General features: G+C 39.5%; 1 protein-coding gene across 39 annotated transcripts in view; it reads right to left on the reverse strand.

The window, feature by feature from the left end:
• The window catches only part of BPTF (bromodomain PHD finger transcription factor), a 52,669-nt gene continuing 27,905 nt past the window's right edge, over window positions 1-24,764 (reverse strand). For 3 of the 39 annotated variants that reach the window (XM_023938802.2, XM_023938806.2, XM_023938808.2), the window contains 20 exons: window positions 22,215-24,633; window positions 21,868-21,992; window positions 21,526-21,654; window positions 21,081-21,231; window positions 20,179-20,302; window positions 18,547-18,799; window positions 17,943-18,104; window positions 16,828-16,976; window positions 16,440-16,563; window positions 15,631-15,854; window positions 14,256-14,478; window positions 13,218-14,035; window positions 12,416-12,498; window positions 10,384-10,609; window positions 9,619-9,962; window positions 6,218-6,391; window positions 5,141-5,333; window positions 4,145-4,229; window positions 2,406-2,592; window positions 1-908 (listed from right to left, as the gene is read on the reverse strand). In XM_023938802.2, coding sequence (XP_023794570.2) covers window positions 872-908; window positions 2,406-2,592; window positions 4,145-4,229; window positions 5,141-5,333; window positions 6,218-6,391; window positions 9,619-9,962; window positions 10,384-10,609; window positions 12,416-12,498; window positions 13,218-14,035; window positions 14,256-14,478; window positions 15,631-15,854; window positions 16,440-16,563; window positions 16,828-16,976; window positions 17,943-18,104; window positions 18,547-18,799; window positions 20,179-20,302; window positions 21,081-21,231; window positions 21,526-21,654; window positions 21,868-21,992; window positions 22,215-24,633 — 6,230 coding nt within the window. In that variant the 3' untranslated portion in view covers window positions 1-871. Of the gene's footprint in view, window positions 1,644-2,405; window positions 2,593-4,144; window positions 4,230-5,140; window positions 5,334-6,217; window positions 6,392-9,618; window positions 9,963-10,383; window positions 10,610-12,415; window positions 12,499-13,217; window positions 14,036-14,255; window positions 14,479-15,630; window positions 15,855-16,439; window positions 16,564-16,827; window positions 16,977-17,942; window positions 18,105-18,546; window positions 18,800-20,178; window positions 20,303-21,080; window positions 21,232-21,525; window positions 21,655-21,867; window positions 21,993-22,214; window positions 24,634-24,764 lie in introns of all 39 variants that reach the window. The other 36 variants (XM_023938800.2, XM_023938801.2, XM_086857471.1 and 33 more) reach the window with 36 other exon arrangements.

The following is a 24,764-nucleotide window of genomic DNA, read 5'->3' on the forward strand; positions in this document are numbered from 1 at the left end:
TGTGGGGAGAACAATGATCTCCATTTATTTTGTTTCATATACATCCATATTTTGAATTTTAATACAAAAGAAAAAAAATTAGAATCTGACAAATGTTTACAAACAAGATACCTTCAAATAGATTTTACTCAGTTCAGTCTGGTGCAGAGTAAATGACAAATTGTACTGTTTGTTATATTCAAGGCAACAGAGTCTGTAGTCCATGACCACTCAGCCCAACTTTTATGCAAGCTTGTTTTTATCTACCATGAATGATAAACTCCTTGTTGATTCCCAGTCCTGTGTGTGTGCACATGTGTACATAGCAGCTCCTTTCATAGAAAGAAAAGACATCTAGAGGTCTTCTTGTACTTTTACCTACAGGAATCATGTTAAGATACAGAATGGATTACATGGAACCGGGGCTGGATTTTATAAGAAAAAATAATTAGCTGACAAATGAGGGCAGCAATAAAAAAGCGTCTTTTTTGCAACAATAAATAAATACAGTCAAAGTTTTCTGTGTGGACTTTAAACCAGCTTCTTCACTGAAGAACAGACGTGGCATTTCCATGGAGTTAAACGTGACCCCATTTACTGTATCTTTTTTCTTGCTCTCTTTCTCTCTCTCCTTCAACAAAACAAAGTTTTCCTGCTTCTGCCACAATAGTACAACAATTTGATCTTGACAAGAAAGTGGTGCTGCTGATTTTTATTTCTTTGTCCTTTGGACAAAATAAGCCAAGAATATAATTTGACTTGTTGTGACCAATAAAAACGCAGTTTACATCAAGTCTTGTCAGGATAACCTGACTAAAAACATCTGGTTCCTTAATTAAAAATTGTCAGACAACCAGATCCTTGCTCGTGTGTTTGGTTAACACGCTGAACTCTAAGAAGCTGTAGACTGCAGTTTGTTGTTATGGGACCTGCAGAATACAGAAGAAAGTGAAGAATTAAGCACCTTTCAGTTTGGAGAACACAGTTGCTGCAAGGTGTTGCCAAAAATAAATCACAATGAGGGAATTACCACCATGTTGCTTTATTTTTTTTTCCCCTTCAGAAAAAATAATAGCTCTTGCTCTGAATTTTAAACTCATTTTCTCCTCCAGAATACAAATATTTCAGTACTTGTAAAATGCAGTGTGTCACTGGGATATTCCAAAATGCCTGAAATCAGTTTTACTCACATATTTAACATAGTAGTAGTCCATCAAAAGGAAATCAAAAAGACATTTTTAGTTGTGAATTTTTATAATAAGGTCAACTTTTCTTAAATTCATTCAGTAAGTCTTTGGATTAACTTAATAGAAAAAAAAACTGAACAGGCATGTTAAAATGACATTTTTGCTAAGCAGAGTTCAGCAAAACTCCTCTTTGACATTCACAGTTTTATTAGTGACTTAAACTAAAACAATAAAATACAAGGTTTCCACGATGAAATTTTCATTTTTCTCAATACAGTATTTGAGGAACGGAACAATTTTTTGTTAATACAGTTATGTTCAGCAGTGTGACCGCTGGCAACAAAAACATTTATGTTTTAGACAAATGATCTGGATTTTTAGGGCAGTTTAATGTAATTGGATTGTACAATAAAAGAAAGTGACCCCAACATCCAGTTCTGATTCCAGTTAAAAAGTTCAGACTAAAGATATCACAATCTGCAAGAAAAGAAAGAAGACGGATGGTATAAATGAAAAACAATAACAAATAAGATGCAGCAATGAAATCAGTGTGCAAGCACAGGGAGTGCTGGGGACCCAGCTAATGGCAGTGACACAAACATAGGTTGAAAACTACCTGACAAAAATCATTATTACAGTATTGAACTGGAAAGGAAAATGCATATTCTCTTTCAGGAATGTTTACCTAAGAGAAACACTTTACATCAGCCCTTCCTCAGGAAAAAAAAATATAAAAGTTTAATTTTGAAAGGTCAATTTTGAATTATATTTCATTTTCCATACTCTAAACCTTACTTCCCTATTTCAAAGGAAGTAAATTATAAAAAGATGAGAGAAGGAGTAACACTGAAATATTTTAATTTCTTTCACTGGCTTATAAGCTTCACAGCAGGATTGTCTGTTATTAGCATGAGAAGTATTTACGGCAGAGCAGAGCATCAGCACAACTCAGACACAGTATTTGTCTTGATTGGAAATAAATAATAAATTTTCTGCAGCAAAGAGTTGAAGTATCACTCAAATCTTGCAGATTTATGATACCACACAAATTTTTAATAACTCCTTTTGAATAAACATTCCAAAGTAACCTTCACAAAATCATATTTAAGCCTTAATTTTGACAAAATTTTCCAGGAAATCACACGGGGCGGCAAATCCCTGTGCAAATGCAAGATTAAACTTAGAAAGGAGATTTCAGGGGCCAACACAACACCTGTGGTTAGGAACACTCCAGCTTACCTGCTTGCCTTAAATCCTTTTAGTTTCTGTACAAAGAAAGACTCAAGAACTTCTGCACACTGGTAAAAAGGGGAGTCACTTGGATTGTAGTAACGGCAGTTATCAAAAATTTTGGTCATGTCTGCCACAAACTCCGTGACCTTTTTGTAGTAGCGTTTCAAGATTCTTTCTTCCATGGTAGCAAGGTCTTTAAAGAAACCAAAGATTATTTAAATGAGAGACTTTCATCCTAAAAAGAAATCTACACTGTCAAGCCTGTGGGAAACAAAGCATTATCCAGGTTAGAGGCTTTTCCAGGAATGCTGGCTGTGACTGGTGACAGCAGCAGTCTCCCTCAGAAGAGATACTTAGGCATGAATATGTTGTGTGCAGGTAAATTCAATAAAATCCAAGAATCACCATAACCAGGGAAACTTTGCAAGGAGCTCCCTGCTTTTTCTGAAGAAATTAAGGGAAAAGAAGGTCAGAAAATAAGGATCCAGGTACCATGTACATGTAACAGTCATCACCTCCTGATTATTTTTTTAATTCCTGCTTTGAATGAGCTATCAATTCTCATGGGCATGTGCACATTACACGTGGCACAGATGGAAGATTTCAAGTGCAGGAACCATGCAAAGTGTCAGAGCTCTCATCCTTACTGAGCAGACACATTAAGGAGACAGGAATGGTGATGTGAACAGTAATCGTCCTACTTTAATGCAAATATCAATTAAAAACAGGGAGAGGAACAAAACCTGTCAAATATCCTACTTCAGTCAGAAAGGGCTAAATGCACTTTTGTTTACTCAACAAAATATTCTGTATCAATAATACTGTTATTTGAGCTTTCCTTATGAACTTTAATCCATCCATCATGGAATAGGAGTTGTTCAGCATTGTCATAACAGCACAGTCCAAAACTTTGGAACAGGAAAGGACACAATTCCTAAACAAAGTATTTTCAGTCAACATACCACAACATTTTGCCACAATACTAAACTGAACTTTCCTATTTCTAGGATGAGTAAGGAGTAGGTGGGAAAGCTCAAATGACATACTGGCTCTCATTTAGAAATCTGAAAAGGTATTTGTTCAATACTGGAAGGAAAGGAATAACATTCCCAACACTATTTCTGTCAGGAGGTAAATGCTCCCAGGAGGTTTCACATCCAAGTGTTTATCCAGATTTAACTGGTGAGCTCAAAGATCATCAGAGTAAAACACAGGAAAACTGCAGCATCTTCCCTTCCACTTTACCCACATTAACAACATCTGAATTCTTTTTGTTCCTGCAGCTTTAAAGATAAATTACACATAATACAAAATTTACTATGTTATCAAGTCAGATGAAGATAATTTTGAACTCCATCTTAAGGTACCTGTCACACTACCATAGTATCACCTCCTCCTCAGCCTCTGGAGTACATATCCCAATCTTTGGAGGAAGAGCTCATTACAAAGATAGAAAAAAATTGTCCTCTTTAAATAAAAAAAAATAAAAACATGAATTCTATCCTACTGCTGCACTGAGTTCCACATTCACCTGTAAATCTGGCAGTATTTAGGGTGAAGAAGTCAGCCTAGAAGTAGATAAAACAACCCTCCTGAACCTCTGAATATATCAGTGAGAAATGACAGTGTTTCACCTGCCTAATCTGCATATTTTGTAAAATATGGCTGGAATTGGTCAGTAGAAAATTAACTTGCTATTCCAAAGTCCAAACCCTTTCAGTCAGGCTGTTCTCACCAACACTTACCCATTGGTTCTTTGATGATACCATAATAATCTGGTGCATCGTTGGGGTCTACTGGTTCTAGGAACGGCCATGCCATCTTGTGAGCCTGGCAGGGAAACAGGAGAGAATGAAAACATAAAATTAAGTTAAATTAGGCACTACTAATAGGTAAATACTTTCATCCTTTTATCTGTTGGGGTCTGGAGTTGAATTTCAGGAAGAAGTGCAGCATTACATAAAAAGGAACCAGTTCTCATCTGATCACTGGGTAAAGTTTTAAATGTCAGTGACCCAGCAGTTAGGCTTCAAAACAGGAAACTGAAATTCAGACATAACAGGATACTGTGCTGAACAGGCCACATGGAAAAGTATGGAATGAATTTATTGAGAGTGCTTTCAAGTACCCTGAAATTAATATGCTTTTATAAATGTATGCAAAATACAGGACAATGCAAAATATTACCTACAGGATTTCTGTTACCATAATTTTACCAGAATTCTTAAAAATTCTTTATAGTTGTAGCAGAAAAAGCCTATTTGGGAGTGACAGACAAACCAGAAATATCAGATAGTGTACATAATTCTAATTATCAGGATGCAATCATTTACATGCTGATAATGATCCCCTGAGAGAACACTCCTGAGATCTGGTAACACTCAAAGTAAGGAAGTGTGGATCACAACCCACAGAAAACTGAGAACAGTTCTGAGAACAGAACACTGCACCTTCCATACCCTGTGCAGCTGGGCTCTAAATCCCTTTTGGGATTCTAAATCTGCTTCCTTTAAAAGCCTTTCACTGAAGGGACTGTTTAGTTTCACCCATTCAGGGAGAGTGATTTACTAATTATTGTAAATATTCCTCAGCACAATAATGCCAAGCAAGTTTCCAGCTGACACAGTGGCACATCTTTGCTGTTCCCTCTAATCTCAGAGCTAATAAGGAGAAATCACCCTTTCCTCCCAGATCCACTGAGGGTCTGCCACATCCCCTGGTGCTGCCACCCTTGTCCTCACCTGCAAGGAGCGCAGGACCCTCCTCAACCCTTCATAGTCTTTATCTGTGAGTGGACTGAGCACAGTCATGGCATCCTCTGTGGACTGGCACTGGGGACACACGTACTCATCAATGAGATCTGCCTCGCTCTGCAGGATGCCCACGCAGCGCCCGTGGTACCAGTTCTGACATCGGTCACAGCCAATGTAAAATCTGCAAGAGCCAAACCAAACGTCAGTGGCTTAATCTATTTCAAATCCAGGTTGCATTAAAACACATTAACCTGCCACCCCCTGCACACAAGCAGATACTTGGCAAGATTAAAGACAAGAGGTAATGTCAGATTTCAGAGTGACAAATTCTACTCCAACTGCTTTTGTATTTACAGGCTATTTCAAAACACGTTCCTAAATTTTATACTTTCAAGCAATAAAGATTTCAAAAATAATTCCTCTGCTTTAGAGATGAAAGGAACAGTATAAAGCCAGAAGTCTCACCCAGCCAGTATCCAAACCAATTCAAGATGCATTTTGCACAAACTGGACTACAACTAGGGCTTGTTTCACTCCATACAAGCACTTTTCATATGGAAGCTTCAGTCTTGTAAGTGTATACAGAGGGAGTATTCTATGACACAAAGCCTTACAATAAAAGATGTATATAATTCACATATATATAATCACATACCAACCATATACACCCATACTAAAATAATGTTCTCCAACAAGATCAGATTAAAGCCCAAAAAAAATCTAAATACAGCATTTGTCTTTTAGTCTTTCTAACCATCCTCTGTTAAAGAAAATAAAAAAAGAAAATAAATCCCAATTTAAACTTCATGGTGTTTTAGTAGTTTGTTGTTAAAAATAAAAACCACAATACATTTTGACCACCCTGAGGAACTTCACTTTTCCTAAACATTTACTGAACAGAAACATTTGGGAGGGAGAGACAATTACTGGAAAGCAATTTGTACTACGAATGAATACAATATATGCAGAATAACTCGTTTTTTACTCTTTGCAAGGAACAGGAAAGCACAGTCAGAGCAGTTTTGCTACCTAGACATGGAATAAGAAGTTCTTATCCGAACTCACTGCGACTCATCATAAGGTGTTCTGCAGATACAGTACAACTCCTCACTGCTGCCCTCTTGTGCCCGTTTACACTCATTACAGATGTACACATCCATTTTCTTAGCCTCCTTTTCTGTGATGCCAACACATTCTCCATGATACCAGTTAGTACAAAGATCACAGCCAATATAGAACCTAAAAGTGTTCACAATGAAAATGACAATGTAATTGTCATTTCAAATGGCATGGCACTTTTCCCTGCATTTTTCTCTGATGCACTTGATGCTGGGCTACTTTCTGTCTCAGCTTCCCTGCTCCCTATTCTTACAGACTAACATCTCATGCAGCAGCTAGACTGGCAGTAAGGTCACTTGTGTCAATTTTAATTTGAAAATTCATCAAAATGCACAGGTATTAATATGTACATAAAAATTTGTAACCAGACCTTGACAAAGCTATGGGCTAAAAATCTACTGTCTTCAATGTGTGTGTGAAAAACTGTCAAAGGCACAAAAAGACAAGGCCAAAGGAAAAGGTTTACATTTTCAAAATTGCAGCTCAAAAGCCACTGAAATATTTCCTTAAGGTTTGAAAATGTAGGTCTCAGTTAATTTAAAAAACAAAAGCAAAGCGCAAACACCAACTAGGAGTTACGAGTACACTACAAGAACATGCAACCAGCAGTGTGTAGGTACATCTTGGTGTAAAATGATACGAAAGAAAATGGGGCCAGGGTATGATTGCAGATTTTAAATCTTGGTGTTTTGGTGTTTTTTTTTTGTGGGGGAGGGGGGTGTACACTGAAAAACTGATAATGAACTACTTAAAACTGTAACAAAGTGGAATTTGAGTGACTAATGTCTCCTCTCAGACACAGCTGTGTGACAGAACCAGGTATGGTATGACACAAAGTGAAGGGAACCAGGGACAGAATCATGGGGATGGGACCTTGCACAGAATGATGTGACAACAGTGTAAAATATTATGCCAGGATGTTTGTAACTCGTGTATGGATCTCTCAGAACACACCTATGACCAGTGACAACCAGATGGGCGACGCTCACATCCATTCTCTCTGCCTAAGCAAAAGCAAGCTGACTCAGAACCTCCATCCTCCTGGATTTTGGAGACCCCAAACCCCTGCCAGGTGCAGCTGTAGCAACTCCTGCCACCCTGCCAGCCTGCAGGCAACACCCTGGGGATGCCACAGCACCAACAGGGCAGTAGCTATCCCATGTTCCACAGGAAGCACCTCTGATTTCCTGGGCCTCTGCACACATCCTGGTCACTCAGATCCTGCCTTTTCTCTTGTTTTTCAGTCAGGCAAATCCTAAAATAAATATCACACCACCCAATTTCCATAAAGAATAGCTAGACATAGATTCTGACAATGATCAGCAACTCAGCCTGTGTGCCCCCTTCCCAAGAGGGGCTGTGTCTGCTCCTGGTTATGTGGGAGCACATTTGCATCCAGGTGGAGATGCTAAACCTTGCCACTGGAATGTGGAGCAGGTGCCACACTATGATTAAACAAATAAGTTGGAGTCTAGGTAGGAATCTTAAAAAGATATCCTTGCTGACCACCCTTGAAAACAGTACCAACAAATCCCTATAATCCTGGAGTATCATGAATGAGAACTAAACATAAGAGATTTGCAATAAAATACACAGCACTAAACAACTTACAAGATTTTACTAAATCAAAAAAAAATACACAGGGTATTCATAAAATACCACAACTTGGCTTTTCAAGTAGCACACCTATCTTTTCTGAAGTAGAAAAGAGACACCAGCACAAAGAGAACGATCCAATGCCTACATATATATGAAAAAATTACTAAAAAGATTCTCAGAAAGCTGTTTTAAAACTTGACTAATTCCTTTCCAGACAGCAAAATGATTATGTACTTCAACAGTTCAGACATCATTTGTAGGAACATCAAATTTAAAATTCACTAAAAGCAAACAGCAGAGCTCCATCATATCGCTAAAGATACTACAGAGTAATTAACATTTCATTTTCTTGAAGTTTTATTCAGTGCACTGAAGCACAGTTCTCAATTCAAGTCACCAAAATTCTCTCTATGACCACTTGAGTCAACACAAATTCTGACAAACAAATCCCTTTGCTCACTCACTAAGTCCAGATGCAATAACACACAGACCTCTGGTATCACAACCAGAGAACAGGTTCCTCCTAAGTACACTGGGTGACAGAAAACTTGACACAAACACGAAGTTAAGTGAGGCTGGGGACACCCCTCAGAGGTGACAGTGACATAACAGCCAGAGCATTATTCTGCTCTTCCTGCAGCACTGGCAGTCTAGGGAGTAGCCCCATTTCCCACACTGAAGTCATAGTACAATGGTCAGAGCTACTCAAAACCAAGGTGAAAAAAACCTCAAATATCTCAACTTTATTAAAAGACATAATTAAAACCCAAAAAAGGCTGGAAGGAACCTCAAGAGGTCCCTTAGTCCTGGCCCTAAACTTGGACTGAAGAACCACGACCCATGGAGTGATTGCACCACTCCAGATCTATGGTCTCCCTGTTAGCAGCCCTTAAAGTACCATCAAGTGGTACCGGTTCATACTTTTGGGTATTGTCACTTTCTTGGAATTGGTCTGAAGGCAAATTTATCATACATACATCTCTACACAGCTCTCAGATGTTAACCATTACTAACTACTGCTCTTAGTCACCTCTAGCTTAAGCAGGCACACGCAGCACTGTCCCCTGGAATCCACTGGATTCTCCACTCCAGCACTTACACCATTTCTTCACAAGCACTGTATTGAGCGTAAATACCTTTCCTCATTCACAGTCAGAATCAAACTACAGAGAACTGCAGTTTTCACTTTGTCAAATGCTTAAATATTCATTTTTATCAACCCTGGCATGCAAATAATAATGCAGAGAAACCATTTCTCCCTGAAACATTGTCCAAAGTGAACTGCAGTCCAGTGACTCAGAGCCCCCTTTAGTGGGTACTGCCTCACAAAAAAAAAGTAATTTACTGGAAGACGGTACCAAAACTATTTCTGAAGAACATCAGCTACTTCTTCACAAGAAATTGCTCAAACCAAATTGTCACTTGCTTCTGAGGCAGAGGCAAAACAGCAAAAGAAAGAGTAAGAGAGCGGAGGGAAAAAAAGAAAAGAGTATGTGCATGTGAGACAGGAAGGTCACACAATGGAGACATGCAAACGAGTAAAATATAAACCACGCACAGTAACAGTATCAATCAAGTATGTTAATATTTCTAACTGCTAGTGGAAAACAGAGACTCTATTCTCTATACCTCAGTGATCCCTGTAATAACCTGCCACTAGCTCCACTTCTAGCACTACCTGGTGCTAAGAGCTGACACTAAACCTAAAGCTAAGGACATGCAGGAGGGGCTGTGACATTGCTACTCACTTGGACTCGTCGTAAGGCGTTTTACAGATGCAGTAAAGCTTTGTGTCCTTCTTCGTTTCCTTTGAGGTAGTAGAAATCATTTTCTTTTTCTTGGACTTGGAAGCCGAGGAATCTTTCTCCTCCTCTCGTTTCCTCTTCTGGGAGGAGACTGGCACGGGGACAGTGGTGGAGGAGGAGGAGGTGACACTGGCTGCTGGCAGCTGTGGCGGTGCTGGTGGCACTGGTGGCGGCGGTGGTGGGGCAGCGGCGGCGGCTGCGGCGGCTGCAGCTGCTGCTGCAGCAGCTGCTGCTTGGGCTCTTTCTTTTTCTTTCTTAATTTTAGCCAGATCTTTCTTAAGCTCCTCCTGAAGTGTATTAAATGAATAAATAGAGGAAAGCACTTCATATGGTAATTGCAAGACAGGGTTAAAATCTAGGCAAAAATCCCCAAACTTAACCAAAAGAAAACAATTATATCCATTTAAATATGCATTATTTTCATGTTCTGAACCTACAATTCACATAATATTAAGGGATGACACTCTTGGGCTACAATGGCCCACTGGCTGTAATTTATCAGAAGCTGTTTCATGAAAGAAGGTAATTTTAGTCCAGATGAAAACCAAGAAGCCCTCAAAGGTCATATGAGTAGCTTTGCAGAAATCCACAACCACAGTTTCTTCCTGTAAATTTCCTTAAAATCTCACTGAGCAAACAGACAAAGATTAACACAGAAATGTTCTCCCCAGCTTAACATTAATTTAGCCTTTGAGATTCTGTCCTTACCTGCACTTCAATCTGTAGATCTTTGTCTAGAAGTGCTCTTTTTTTCAGTATTTCAGCTTTCAGCTGCTCTTTATGCTTGAAAAGCAGAGCTGAGAGCTTGGTCGCGTTCTGTTTGCTCCGCTTCTGCTCCACGCTCTCTTCTCGCTTCCGTTTCTTAGCTGCCTGTTTTTCTTCTTTGTCTATCTTATCCAGAATATATTTCATCACTTGGTTGCACACAATCATTCTGGGGAAGGAATAAAGGAAAAGGACATTGTGCTGAGCTGCCTGTTTATTCCCAGTTGAGAATGCAGAATCAATTCTCCACTCGCTGCAAGCTCATTATTGTATTTTCTAAGATGTACAAGGTAAATTTAGCAACACCCAGTGCTTCCACTCCTGGTTACTTACTAGAGCACTGCTGGGAGAGATCAAGTCCCTTGTTAGGCTCAAGAGGGCCAGTCCCAATTTCACTTAAATGATCTGAGTACTAATTGTTCCTCCCCCTCCCCCATCCGACTCCCAACAAAGCTTTGGCTTTAGTAGGATGAGAGAGATTTTCGCTCAATTCAGTTTCCACAATTTGTTTGAAAGAGATGGATTTTTATTCTGATGTAGGATAAAAGTGAGTTGGAAGCCTGTAACTTCTTCAAAACCAAATATTTTTATGCTCCAGTGACCATTAAATACTACCAAGATTTTGTGTTTTGGCATAAGGACGGACAAACACTTTCCACTGTATAGAATTCACTATAAACAGTTCCCAATTTCTCCACTAATGAGAGCTCAAGATTAGTTTTTGTCTGCTTCTTGTGCCTTCAACTATAAATCTATTTTCCTGCTCACTTATTTTGCACCTTTTATTTATTTTGCTTTATATTTCAATTAGAAAATGAATGCATTTTGGTTCTTCTGAATTTACTTTTCCCTTCTCCATTCTTTTCTAAAACCATTAGAAAACCAAATGCTTCTCGTTGCCAGAGTGACCATAAAAAACAACTCCCATTGAGCTGAGAGGAAACAGCAGAATAGCAATGGCCAGGACAAGCAGCTGCTGGCAACTCTGTGGTATCAGACATTTTGTCCTTTGATAGACAGATGGATTTTGATGACAAATGGAATATATAGATAAATATTTGTCAGGCCATACAATTTTGTTTAGTTTGCTCTGTATACCTGCACTGTATACACTTGATTTAGCCTGTTTTTTTCAGACTAAAGATCCCCATATCATATTTTTGAAGAAGAATAAATCAGTGAGATGGAAAAGCAGCTGCACCATGAACCAAGCTAGTTAGAACTGTTTTTTTCATCTTTCTCTCAAATTGGACTTTTGTCAGTCGAAACACCTATTTGGCTGTCTGACACCACAAAATGAAGAGCATATCCAATACATCTTTTTCTTTATGCAACTGTGAACAGTAAAGGAGTGGCACCCAGGGATAGTGTTGTAATCAACTGAGCCTGTGATTTGATGATCAAAATTTTATAGAACATACTCTTCTTTTTCTTAGGATCTGACACACACTTGTGATTATCTAATTGGAGCAACTGCATGTGTGAAAAGGAGTCAAAATAATTCCAAGACAAATGACAAACACTCCAAATTTCTGTTTAGCAGCTTCAAGCATAAAATCTCTCAGTTTGTCAATCTGTCTTCCAACTCTTCAGCTCCTTCTGTAGAGTGGGATGTGCAGGGACAAGAATGGAAACACATGGCCATGATAAAGGACAAACAAAACCCAGGCTTTTTTTTTGCAGCAGAAGCATTAATTCTCCATTCTATGCTCCTTTACTTGAGTTTAAAAACTGGCCAGCTTCAAACACAGTATGTAACATTACTTAAAAACCATCTTATCAAAATAAAATTGAGATTATACAAGATTAAATAAATATTATTGTGAAAGTTACTTTTAAGTGCTACTCAAACCAATTTTAAATAGCAACACTTCTTAAACAAGTTTTTACATGCCAGCATTTCATTATGATACCATTAAAAGATGTAATAAACGAAAAATTTGACATCTACAGATGCACTGTGATGCACATTCACCTCTGATTTTCTTCCCTCTCAGCTGGAGTCAGTGTCTTCTTCTGTTTCAAATGTTCTATGACAGCATTCTGCTTCATAACCACCTGCAGGATGATACAGAATCCAAAATAAAAGATGAAAACTTAGCCAGTATTTCACAGTATTATGGGGAGAACCAGGACATTTCCTAACTTAAAGTGTCACTTATTTCACTGAGTGACAAAATAAAGCTGATTTTTTGATTTTTATCACGGGAGAAATTCTTGTTTAAGCCAATTATTTGAAAATTGAAAAAGACATTGAAAACGACCACCACCAACCCCCAAAGAAGAATATTTTATTATGTCAAATTTGAACCCAGGAACTAAATGTAAATTGACTGTATTTCCTCAGTGATTGGTTGTTTTATTTTAAGAGTGGTTAAGAGTCCATTATATGTATTTTAAGCCCTGCAGCCATCCAACAGCATCACATTTCAGATACCTCTTTGGAACCTTGGTTTTGAAAGTACTCCACGTGTGTTCTGTCCATCAGCTCTCCTAGCACTAACCTATCTTTCCTGAATTGAGAATAGAGATGGGTTTGTCCCAGCAGCTAATGGTAAGCTGAATCAAGGTGACAGAAGAATGCAAACATGGTACAAGTGACTTGATGTGCTGAATTAACTTGGAACATGTCATTAAATTGCCAATAGCAATCCTGCACCATCTTTGAAAGAATCAAATTAAAGGCCTATCAAATGTATTAACATTGTTAACAAGGACAGGCATCAAATTAGATTTCTTTAATTCATTAAGCGTTAATTTCCTTCTGTTAACTTTACCTGTTTCTGGATAATTTCACTTTGATTAGAAGCCTGAAGGGTGTGCTCATGTTTAATTTCTATCTGTTGCTGCTGCTTCTTCTGCTGCTGCTCCCTGATCTGCTGAACTCTGTGCAGCCGCTCCTGCACACTAGCTGCTTGCACTGACACCACACTGGCAATCTGCTGAGCCTGCGCTGGGCTACTGTGCTGGACCTCAAGAGGTAACTGAAGCTGGATCTGGGGCACGCTGCCCTGCTGGGCTCCTATCTGAGCCACAAAAAGGGGCTGCAGCTGAGAAAGGACTTCCACTTGCTGCTGGAGCTGAGGCACTGCAATTACAGTTGTTGGAGGCTGCTGAAGTTGCAGCTGAGGATGAGCTGGGCACTGGACAGGAACCTGATTTAAACTTTGAGTGCTTGCAGGGGTTGAGGAGCCCGAGGTCTGAACCTGAGGCTGCGATTGCTGCAGGTGAGCTGGAATTTGTATGGGACCGTGGGGCCACACTGGACTGGGTTGTTGGGTTGGAATTTGCACCTGAGCTGGATGCTGAGCCTGGGCTTGGCCTGGGGGCAGGCCCGTGGGCAGCGGCTGCATCGGGCCTGGCGCTGGAGAGAGCCCCGGAGCCTGGGCTGGAGACTGAGCCGGAGATTTGGAGGGCTGAGTTTCACTGGGGGCCGCGGAGTCAGCGGGAGCCTCGGGCTGGCTCGGGGCCTCGGGCTGAGAGCTCTGGGGCTGAGCCCCCGCGGGCTGTGCCGCAGCCGAACCGGGCTGGCCCTGTCCCGCGGGCACGGCCGGTGCTGGTGGCACCTGCAGAGCCGGCTTCGCTTCCCCTGCAGCTGTGAACACACAAACGAGCAGTCTGTTAATTGCAAATGGCACGGCTGTGAGCCTTGATAATCCAAACCCTCTGGAACTACTGCAAAGCTCTATGCAGGAACTCAACTCTGCAATACACTTCAACAAATTTACTGCAGCAACAGACAACCTCCAGCTGCATAAATATTCCCATGCAAATGAAATTGAAGCTGCTTTTCTGCTGAACAGAACAATGCTTACCCGAGGTTGAAGTAGAAACGGTGGTTGTAGTTGTGCTAGCTGTAGTAGCAGCTGCTGGTAGTGGGGTGAACAGAAATCTCTGAATTGTACCATTTGGCATAGCTGCTTGCATAAGCTGCTGTCCTGGACCAGGTATTACAGTCACACCCTGAGGGATTAATTGTAACTGACCAGTAGTTTGACCTTGTCCCTGAATTACCACAGTTAAGCCTTGACTGCCACCCTAAAAAAAAAAGTTAATATTCATGTATTAGTGACATAATTCTTAGACAGACTTTGCTGAAAATCAGAACAGTTAGCTCTGTGAATTTCAGAATTCAATATTTTTATCACATACCATACTCCTAAAATCCATAACTAGCATCTGAGATCATGAAATACTCAAGGACACTTTCAACAATTCTATTGCCAACAGATGACTGGGCTGGAGTTACACATTTTGTGAACCCACAGAACAGAATATAAAAACTCTGAGTCTTTGGTGTGGAAACTCATAGAATCCCAGAATGGTTTAGGTTGGGAGGGACCTTAAAGCTCACCCAGCTCCACCCACACCTTCCACTATCCCAGTGTGCTCCAAGCCCCATTCAATCTGGCCTCAGACACTTTCAGGGACTGGGCAGCAAAAGCTTCTCTGGGCACCCTGTGCCAGGGTCCCACCACCCTCACAGGGAAGAATTTCCTCCCAGTATCAAATCTAAACCTACCCTCCCCTTCAGCTTAAACTCCAAGTCTTGTTCCACCTACAAAAAACCTTATCTTACAACCTGCAGTCTGACATTGCAATCATTTATATAGATTATTTATACTTTGACCAACAGATATTGTGGTAAATCACAGAAATGTATTTTTACCCAAAAATTGACTCACAACTTATTTTTTGCCAACAGACCTTCATGATCTGAGCAGAAGTTGTAAGAACTTTCTCCTCCTCTGCTCACAGATACTGCAACTTTTCCTCTGAGATTCTGGATAGCATGAATGAAAACTAAATCTTCACATCAAATCAGAAGACAAGTAATCAAAATTATGATCTGAATGTCTATGAAACAGGCCATACAGAATAATGATGTCCCTTACTGCTATTAAAGATTTTTTTTTCCACACTGCTGAACACTCCTGATGCCAGTTACCTTACTGAGACATACAACAGGAAGCAAGAGTTAAAACTTTGCTATTAAAACTATTTACGTTGTATTTACTCTTTATTATATTTATTTACTAATTAAGCCGCTTTCAGTCTGTAATTGTGCCAATGTTCATCCTAAATGAAGCCAGACACACAACTTTAAGGGCAGAGGCACTACACTGCTGAAATGTAAAGGCTGGATGGGTGTTAGCACGTTTCCACACCCAGGGCTGTCCAGTGCTTTACCTGTCCTTGTGTGAGCTGGGTGAGCTGGGCCATTGTCAGCTTCACCTGGCCCTGCTGAGGGCGAGGGGGTGGTGCTGGGGTCTGTGGCTGAACTTGTTGAGGGGCTGTTCCAGAACTCGTGATGGTTTTCTGCCCAGTGCTGGAAGAAGCTGTGCTGGTACTAGAAACTGCTGTTGACACAGGTTGACCCCTAATTATCTGAGTCACCACTTGCTGTGTCTGACCTGTGAGAGAAAAATTTGAGTTAAGAAATATATTTTCAGCTTTTTACCCATAAGCACAGCAAACCTCTAAGTCACAAACTGCAATGGGGTGTGATGGTGATCAGAGAGGCAAAACAAACACTGCAGTTTGCACATAAATTTTCTTTACAAACCATTTGTGTGATTGAAAAAATGTCTGCAAAATATTTCCCATTTTAACTAAGGCTGTATGGATATGGAGTACTTCAAACACTGAGCTTCTCTTTAAGAAAAAACATACAAAAAAGGGTTTTCTTAATGCACAATTACTCTATATGTTTTTAGGGTTTTTCAGTTGTTATTATGCTTTTTTTTGTGTTTGTTCCTCCTCCCCCCCTCCTCCCTCACCCCCTGAATGGACTTAATTTTAAGTACTACATTTCCAACTGTCAATGATGAATAAAATTGACAAAGCCTCCAACAAACATATCCAAAAGCTGAAAAAGGCATTAGTCAAGCATCAAAACAAGGGATTTTTGCATTGGGACACAACGACACAACAAGGAATTCATAAAGAAACAAACCATGGACATCACATTAAGTATTTAAATATTAAAGTGAACCTACTGGCTGGCAGAATACCTTGTTGCACCACTACAGGTGTTCGAATGATGGTCTTGCCAAGGGTGGACTGCTGCAGGGGTGTCCGGATCACCGTCATCCCGGGGCGCAGTGGTGTCCCCTGCACTACCTGTGCACACCAAAGAGGAGACCACCTGTAAACTTGAGGAAAAAGCCCCTGGAACGTGCCCTGAATGTTTTTCCACATGTGTTTTAATTTTCCCAACTGGAGGGAACTCTTGTACCTCTTTGGAATAAAGGATCCATACACACCATTGCTGAGATGAGCCAAAAACATTGAAGAGTGATTAGCCAGAACTTTCAATATCTGCCAATAACTTAAAGTCTATGCATCCACATTTTTTTGAAGTAAATAACCAGAAAAACATCTTACTTGTGAAGTGCTTGTTGTTCCTAATGTCCCTGTGGTGTTTGGCCTAATGGTTACAGTTGCTGTCCTTGGCTGGAATGAAGTAAAGGTTTGACTTGCACCTGTAGTTGATGGAATGATACCCAATACCTTTTGCTGAACTTGAACCACACCTAATTAAAGAAAAATTGAGAATTCATTAATGACATAATGGCCAGCAAAAGAAGTAAATGCAACTCCAGGGTGGCATTTAGAATTCAAGTCTCCAGATTTCTAGAATACCTTTGAGCCTTTTAACATTTCTTGGGAAAGTCTTTGTCATATTGTAAAAAGAAGCAGCATTATACTTTGTCAATAGTCCAACTACATTTTAAGTTAAGAAACAGGTATTTTAGAAAAGATTAAGGAAAGTGTGAGTCTTCACAAAGATCAGCTTGATGGTAACTGCAAAGAAGTTCTTGCATTGACAGGGTGCCACAAATTAGTGTTATACAAACATTAAAAGCGATAATCTGATTAATTTCAAATGTAGGAGAGCAGTTTAAACACCTTTCACCTACAACACTGTAGTGCCAAAGAAAATGGGCAATGCTTCTCCTGTCACCTAAGAAATTTCAATACAAAATCTGCAGCCTTTGTGATTTGCTCAATGCTAAATATCATGGAGACGGAGAATTGAGCTTTTCTGTTCAATATACATTCACAAATCTCAAAACATTAAGTCCTCTTCTTGAGGCAAGAATCAAAAATGCTAATCTTAGTCTGGAGCCAAACTCCTGCTCATCAGTGAAGAGCAGCTGTAGGCATTAATACTTTTGTGAAGAAAGTTGCTTTGTTGATTTAGATAACCAAAAAAAAAGCATGCTTCATTCCACATTGTTCAAAATAAAGCTCCTAATTTTGTGCTAGGAAATGCAGAATAATATATAGTCAAAAAACTTGCACTTTTCCCCTTACAGACACAAATATGCAACACAGGGGGAACAAGCTGTAGAAACTTGTATTTATTGATATATATATATATATAAAAGATATTTTTCCCCCTTCACGTCACAGTTTACTTCACCGGGAAAATAGTGTCAAAGGAGAATTAAGCAGCAAGCTGGAATACAGTTTTTATTCAGTTCCCTTTGCCCTACCTCCTTGAGTTGATGGCACATTGACGGCAACAATCTTGCTGTTTGCAGGGAGTGGCAGCTTAGTTATCACTTTCCCTGCCATCGTTACTGGGCTGCCTGAGAGCTGGAAGGTCTGCCCTGTGCTGGCAATAGTTGTGGCTGAGGTGGCAGCTGTGCTAGTGGCTATTGAGGCACACAGAACAGGCAGGTTTAGAGCAGAATAATTAGTCAATGAAATGACTGTTTTTCAAGTATGAGACAGCAAACTACAGGATTACTTTTACATTTTTTTTTTTTTTTAATGTGTCATGCTTTCTTTGCTAAACGTTCTTTTCTGGAAACAGTATGTTACACCACAGAATGCTTTAATGAATGATTACTAGTATGAAAACTGCCAGTAATTAATGAGACAGGGCAGAAATGAGACTTTCTAGCAAGTCAGAACAAGGAAAAACTCGACAGGTATAATCTCAGAAATGTCCTTCTGGCATAGCAAGAGTTAAGAGCAAAGATAACCAGAAATGTAATAATGCTGCATATCTGGAGATGTGATGTGTATATGGGATGTGATGCATACACAGGATGACCTCTAGCAACATTCCTTCCACGATGAATAATTCCTTACCTGTTGAAGACTGGCCTTGTTTAACCCAAGTAGCAAAAGTTTGATGGAAATTCTTGTTCTGTTGGAATGTTACTGTAGCTGGAGACCCCACTTTAGTGGTGAGCACTACTTTGGTTCCCGTGGGGACGGGGCCTGTCAGAGGGCCCACCACCACTTTCTGTGGTGTGGAGACTGTGGTTGCAGTGCTGCTGGCTGTGGTGGCTGCAGGGACCACACCTCCTGCAGGGATCTGCTTCTGCTGCTCCAGCCGTTTCTATTTAGAAAAAAAATGGAATATAGAGATAATTAGTATTTTCAGATTTTACAACATAAACATTGTCTCTACCCAGTATTGAGAGATAAAGGCCTCTGGCAGGATTTTAGTTCAAACTGTAGGGGATTCAAGAATAGGCTCCTTGACCTCCAGAACTACGGATCTCCTTAGAATACACAGCCAGAAATTTTCCTTTATAGCAACTTGAAAGTCCTTGGTTTATGCTAATTTCACTGCATGCTTCACTTTAAAAAAACCTCCCCAACATATTAATTTGTCTCAGATTAATCATAAAGATTAAAAAAACTTCAAAAAATATTCATCTATATTTGGTTTTGACCATGTGCATGCATCTATGTCAGTAATTGGTACATCATCATTAACAGAGTTTACTATTAGCATTCCTAAATTTAGAGCTTCCTGCACTGAGATCCTGCCAATTACAGAAAAACCAGATTGTATCATTCTATTTCACCATTCAGAATGCAATTTTAAAAAATATTCTTTTAAATGTAAATCCGGTTTGCAGCCTGCTTGAAAAAATTAGGTTCAAAATCCCTTACCTTACCCAGTGAACTTCTGTGCTGTAACTGTTGAAAAAGCATATTTAATCTAGAGAGTCCCTTAGTGAAGGGATGTATCAGCAGGCTCTTCTAAAATGTCAACTAATCTAACATTTTTTTCCCATGTTACTGTAATTCTCTGTATTTATCTAATTTAAATTCCAGCACTATACTGCAGTAGTGCCCACAAATCAGAAGCACTTGTTCACTACTAATGGGTTTTTGTCAGGGAAGATGAAATGAAAAAGGAGTAAGTTGAGAAAACACACAGTTCTTAATAATGGATGTGAAATACAACCATGGCATCGGGTTTCCTAATTTTAATTACATACATTTAAATATAAATACAAATACATATCTACATGTATTTAAATAAAATTATCAGTGGGCTTAACTCAGATAAATTAAGATAGAATAAAATCAAAAGATTCAATTTGAGTGAAGCATGAAATGCAGTTGTGTTCCCAAGTCAGCTGTATTCCAAGACAGCTTTCCATCACACACAGAACACTGAGAATCTTACCTGGAGACGGGTGCTTCCCAGCCTTCTTTAAAATGGAAACAAACTAAACCTTTCTAAAGTGTTACAAATGACATGGGGGAAAACCAGGCAATCCAGAACAAACCTTTGCTTTAACCCTGTTTCAAAATAACAAATGTATACAGTGGCAGCAGCATTGTTTGATGGCTTAATCTGCAGTTGGAACTATTTGAGAAATGGTATAAGCAAGGGATAAATAACTTCATTTCCCAGGCTGTGATGCATGTGGTGAGCAGGGCAGTTGCTGACTGCTGGGACGACCAACAGCTCCCCACCTGCTGGGCAGCCAAACGTTGGTGTTTTAGCTGAGCCTCCAATTGGGCCTTGAACTCCTCTGCCTTCTTCTGTTCACTAACCTTAGCCTGTTGTTCAACTGCCTGTGCCTTTTCCTTCTCCACCCTGCCAAAGACACAACCAAAAGTAAGTTACACCACCACATAAAATCCAACCACCAAACTGCATTTTGTTTTATCCAGTATAACTGCTCTCATAAGACCAACCATCAAGACAGAAGATCACTGAAAAACTGGTCATGGCTTTAAAAATATTTCAAAATAAACTACTGAAGTTACATGCAATATCATTGAAATATCCTGATGCTAAACTACTGCAACATCTTACAGGAAACTATTAATCAAAGCTGGAATTTATAATTACATCTGAGACTGCAAGGAACCCATGTAATAACATACATTTAAAATTATTCTTTCCAAGAGACTCAAAAATGTTGTTCCAACTGTAAGCACATGATACTGAAAATATGCATCTTATGACTTGAGTATTCTCATGCTCAATTTACTTGTACACAGTCATTTTCTTCAGATTATAGAGGTATTTAACAAATACTGTACAAAGTCATGCCAAAAACAGCCTACAGCCTTTCCATGCATTACAGTAATAACCTTTTAGCATTTAACAGTAGTTAGATCATAAGCATGGAAAAATGAATATAATATTAGTTCTAACAAATCTGAAATATCTGTATACCTTAATTTTGGTACCATCAAATAGTTTAGCTTTGTAACTTTAAGCTTGACTATCAGTATTAAAAGGCTCAGTGAAAATACAACACAGATGTGTTTCTAGTGATCGTAGTGATCAGGTTTGTGTTCTCTAGGGGAACTTTTATTTAACAATCACACAAATGAAGACTACTTTCTTTAAAAGCTCACTTTACCTTTCAGCAAATGCCCTGATCTCCCACAGCTCCAACTCCTCCTCTGCTACCCAAGTTTCCATTATAACAGGGCCTGTTTGCTTGGGGGTTTCTGGCCTTTTCGGCCTGAGGGCACTTGATCGCAGTCCCTTCCTCTGGGGTGTTGGAGTTTCTTTAGAGAACAGTCAAAACACACACATTAAGCTATATTGTAAAACGAAATGGAAGTGTAAACCAAGATTTAGTAATGTTTTGTCCCATTTTATAAACAGGGAGGCCCTTCAGCTTCAGATAAATCATGTCCATTTGTTAAATGCAGCATTTGTTTCCTGGTAGGTAAATTAATAGCTCCTGGCAAGCTGCATTTGCTCCCTTGATGGGCTGAATTAGCATAAAGATCCAGTTACCTTAATTTCTCTAGATTACAGGGAGGGGGGAAAATGTCTAAACAAACAAACAAACCAACCTTTTGGAGCCTCTGGTACACCAATGGGACATATGATTTTTCTTATACAGTACTCTGACCGTATCCCATACGGACCAACATCTCTCCGTTTGATTATTTCCGTTGTTGTAATTTCAGTTTCAGTTGTTTCTGCAACAAATGAGTCCCAGTACATTAATAACAGACACAAATAAAGCTAAATCTCCAATCAACCCAATATAGTCAAGGCAAAGAAACAACAAACAAAATTCAAATGCCACAGCTGACAGCAAGCCTTTATAGAAATGCTTTGAGGGAGTGTAGTAGTCAGAATTTACAGCAAAAGCTTTTGCAAAGAAAACCAGAAATTTCAAATAACAATACCTGTTCTTGTGGTTCCTCCCCCGGGTGGAGCTTTTGCTGCCATATCATCCCATTTGAGACATGCCCACAATAACCTCAGCATCAGGCTCACTCCAGCCAATGATTTGACTGTTTGGAGTCGGTACCTAATGACAGAATATAAATTATATTCTAAAATAAACTTAAAATACCCAACCAAATCAACAGGACAAAGGTTTTCCATTCTACTTGTACTGAACAATATAGAAAACTGAATAATAAATAGCAAAATCTGCATATTTGGGAATAAATGTGTATCACTTGTATTTTAAAAAATCAATTAATTTCATCACATCCTAGACTTTTTCTCAAAAATGTGAAATATGTACCTCCAAGTGATCCCAAAAGTTGGTCTTGGGGATGGATACGGCCAGATATCCAAGGCAGGCTTTGCATTGTAATTGAAATAAGGAACCTCTCTGATCCCTCCTCTCCTGGCCAGCTTTTTTAAGTCATCATTGGGTAAAACAAATATGCTTTTCTTACTGCTTTTCGTAACAAATTTCCTATAAGATGGTAAGGCAGTTCCAGAACGAGTTTTTTTGGGTCTTGCAAATTTCATTAACTTCACTTTGTCTTTTGTGGAATATTCTTTGCTGACAGTCATGGAAGTCACCAATGTGCCTTCTGGGGTGGTCAGTGAATCGGTGACTGTTGTTGTAACCACTGTTTTACTGTGCTCCTGGACAGAGATGACATCAGAGTTAGTGTCTGTGGCTGGAGTGGTGAGCTTGGTCACAGTGGTGGTAGTGGTGACAGTGGAGATGGCACAGTTTTCTGTGGAGGAAACAACTGTGGTTTTCTCATCGCTGGCAGCTCCAGACTCTGCAACCTTGAACACCGTTTTGGACTCTGTGGACACAGTTGAGGTTGTGGTAGTCACTTCAGTAATAACAGTTTTTATTTTACTTTCTCCATTAATATTTTCCATTTTATATGTCTGTACCCCATTCTGGTCAGCAAAGTGACTGCTCAAGCTGGATTCCTCACATGAGATTACAGGCGATGGAGCAACTTTCTTCTCCTCAATTGCTTCAGTTTCCATAGATTCTGTTTCACTGTTCAGGTTATTTTCTTTACAGACAGGCTGTGTTGGCGGGGAAGCAGAGCCAACACTGGCAGATCTCTCAGGAGAAAGCTGATTTGCTTCAGTTTTCTGCACATACTTGGAAACTTCATCTAGTGCCTGAAGACCCTCTCCAGACTCAGACTCAGGTGAACTCTGCAGTCGTGACTTTGAGTCCACGTTATTTTTATCTTTTGTGTCCTCTCCCATGATGTCACCATTCATGAATGGTTTTACTGAAGATTCCTTAAAAGTCAATGGTTTTATTTCATGTTCTGGAATGGATTTATTAAAATTATTAACTTTTGGTTCAATATCACCTCCTGCCTTTGCTTCACAGGTATTTTTCACTAAGCAGCCATCATGTGACAATGCTTTAATGTCACTGTCTTTTCCATTCATTTGAAATGATGATTTTTCTTTTTCTGTCTCAGTTTCTGTCTCATCTTTATTATTCTTTTTGTCAGTAACAGTATTTACATTTGTCTGATCAAGATATTTGTTCATGGTACCTGTCTCCACTTTCAGTTCCTGACCTTTCTTTTGACCATTAGCCTCTGTTAGTTTAGAGCTCAGTAAATCCTCATTATCATCTTCCCCATCCATGTGATCCAGAGATTGACTTTCAAGGTTTCTTTCAGAAATCAGCCCCGTTTTAAATGATTCTAGATCTTTGTTAGCTGATTTTTGGTGAAATATAATCTTTTCAGATTTACTTTCTGTCTTTACAGGAGAAATTTCTTCCTCCATTTCACTTTCTTGAGAGGACATGGTTTCCATATGGCTTTTTATCATACAATTGTTTTCTGCATCTTTGCTTTGCTGTTCAGAATTCCCTTCTGAGTCTGGTTTTTCAAGAGTGGCCACAGCATCTCTTCTACAGCTGCTTTCAGGTACCACTGGCCCTAAGTTTTCAAGTTCTCGCTGAGACACTCTGGTAATAGGTAGCTTTTGTTTCAAGGGTTTTTCATTTATTTCTGAAACATCCCATTTGATTCGGCCTTCTGCACTGGTTTGTTTCAAGCCATCCACTAAAGAGCTCTCAGACTCTCCAAGAGCCTCTTGTCCTTGACACTTATCAGCAGTTGAAGGTTCAGGGTTGTTTTCTCTGCCATGATTCTGAACAAAGCTGTCTCCTTCAGAGGATTGAGGCAAGTCTTCATCCAGCAGCTGCCCCTCTTTTGAGAGCCTGTTTGACAAAGGCAAAGAAGGTCCATCTTCATCCCCAGTTTTGGTACAGGAGATACTGCTGATGGGCAAACAGTCATGCTCCATATCTTTGGCTTGGGTCTTGCCTGAAATGTAGCTTTGATCTTGGGAAGAAGAGTCAAACTGGCTTCCTTCTTTTCCTTTCCTCGTTTGGAGCTCATCTGTGTTTTTCTGGGGGCTCACAGATTGAATGCCCCCAGTTTTAGCACCAGCCTCCAGCTTAATCTTTTCTAGACGCTGTTTTTCTTCCAGTGTAAACTGTTTTATTCGCCGCTCCAGGAGTCCATCTAATTTTGATGATTTTACTTTCCTTTTGTAGCAAGTCCTTAAATGAAATCCCTCACTGACATTGATTATATCCCGCTTACAATGACTTTCCTCATCTTTTATGGAGGATTCAATTTTCACATCATCCACATCCATAGGTTCTTCCTTGATGACTTTATCATTTTCACCATCGATGTCTTTTTCCACTGTGAAGAAGAAGTAACTCTGAGTCAGTGAGCTCCCCAACAATGAATACAAATTATATTTTTACATTAAGTACTAAGAAATAAATGGACCTTTTAGCATATTAATAGATTTCAATTAAAAAAGGAACAAA

Source organism: Cyanistes caeruleus, chromosome 19, assembly GCF_971803275.1.
Source record: "Cyanistes caeruleus chromosome 19, bCyaCae1.hap1.1, whole genome shotgun sequence".
NCBI lineage: Eukaryota > Metazoa > Chordata > Aves > Passeriformes > Paridae > Cyanistes > Cyanistes caeruleus.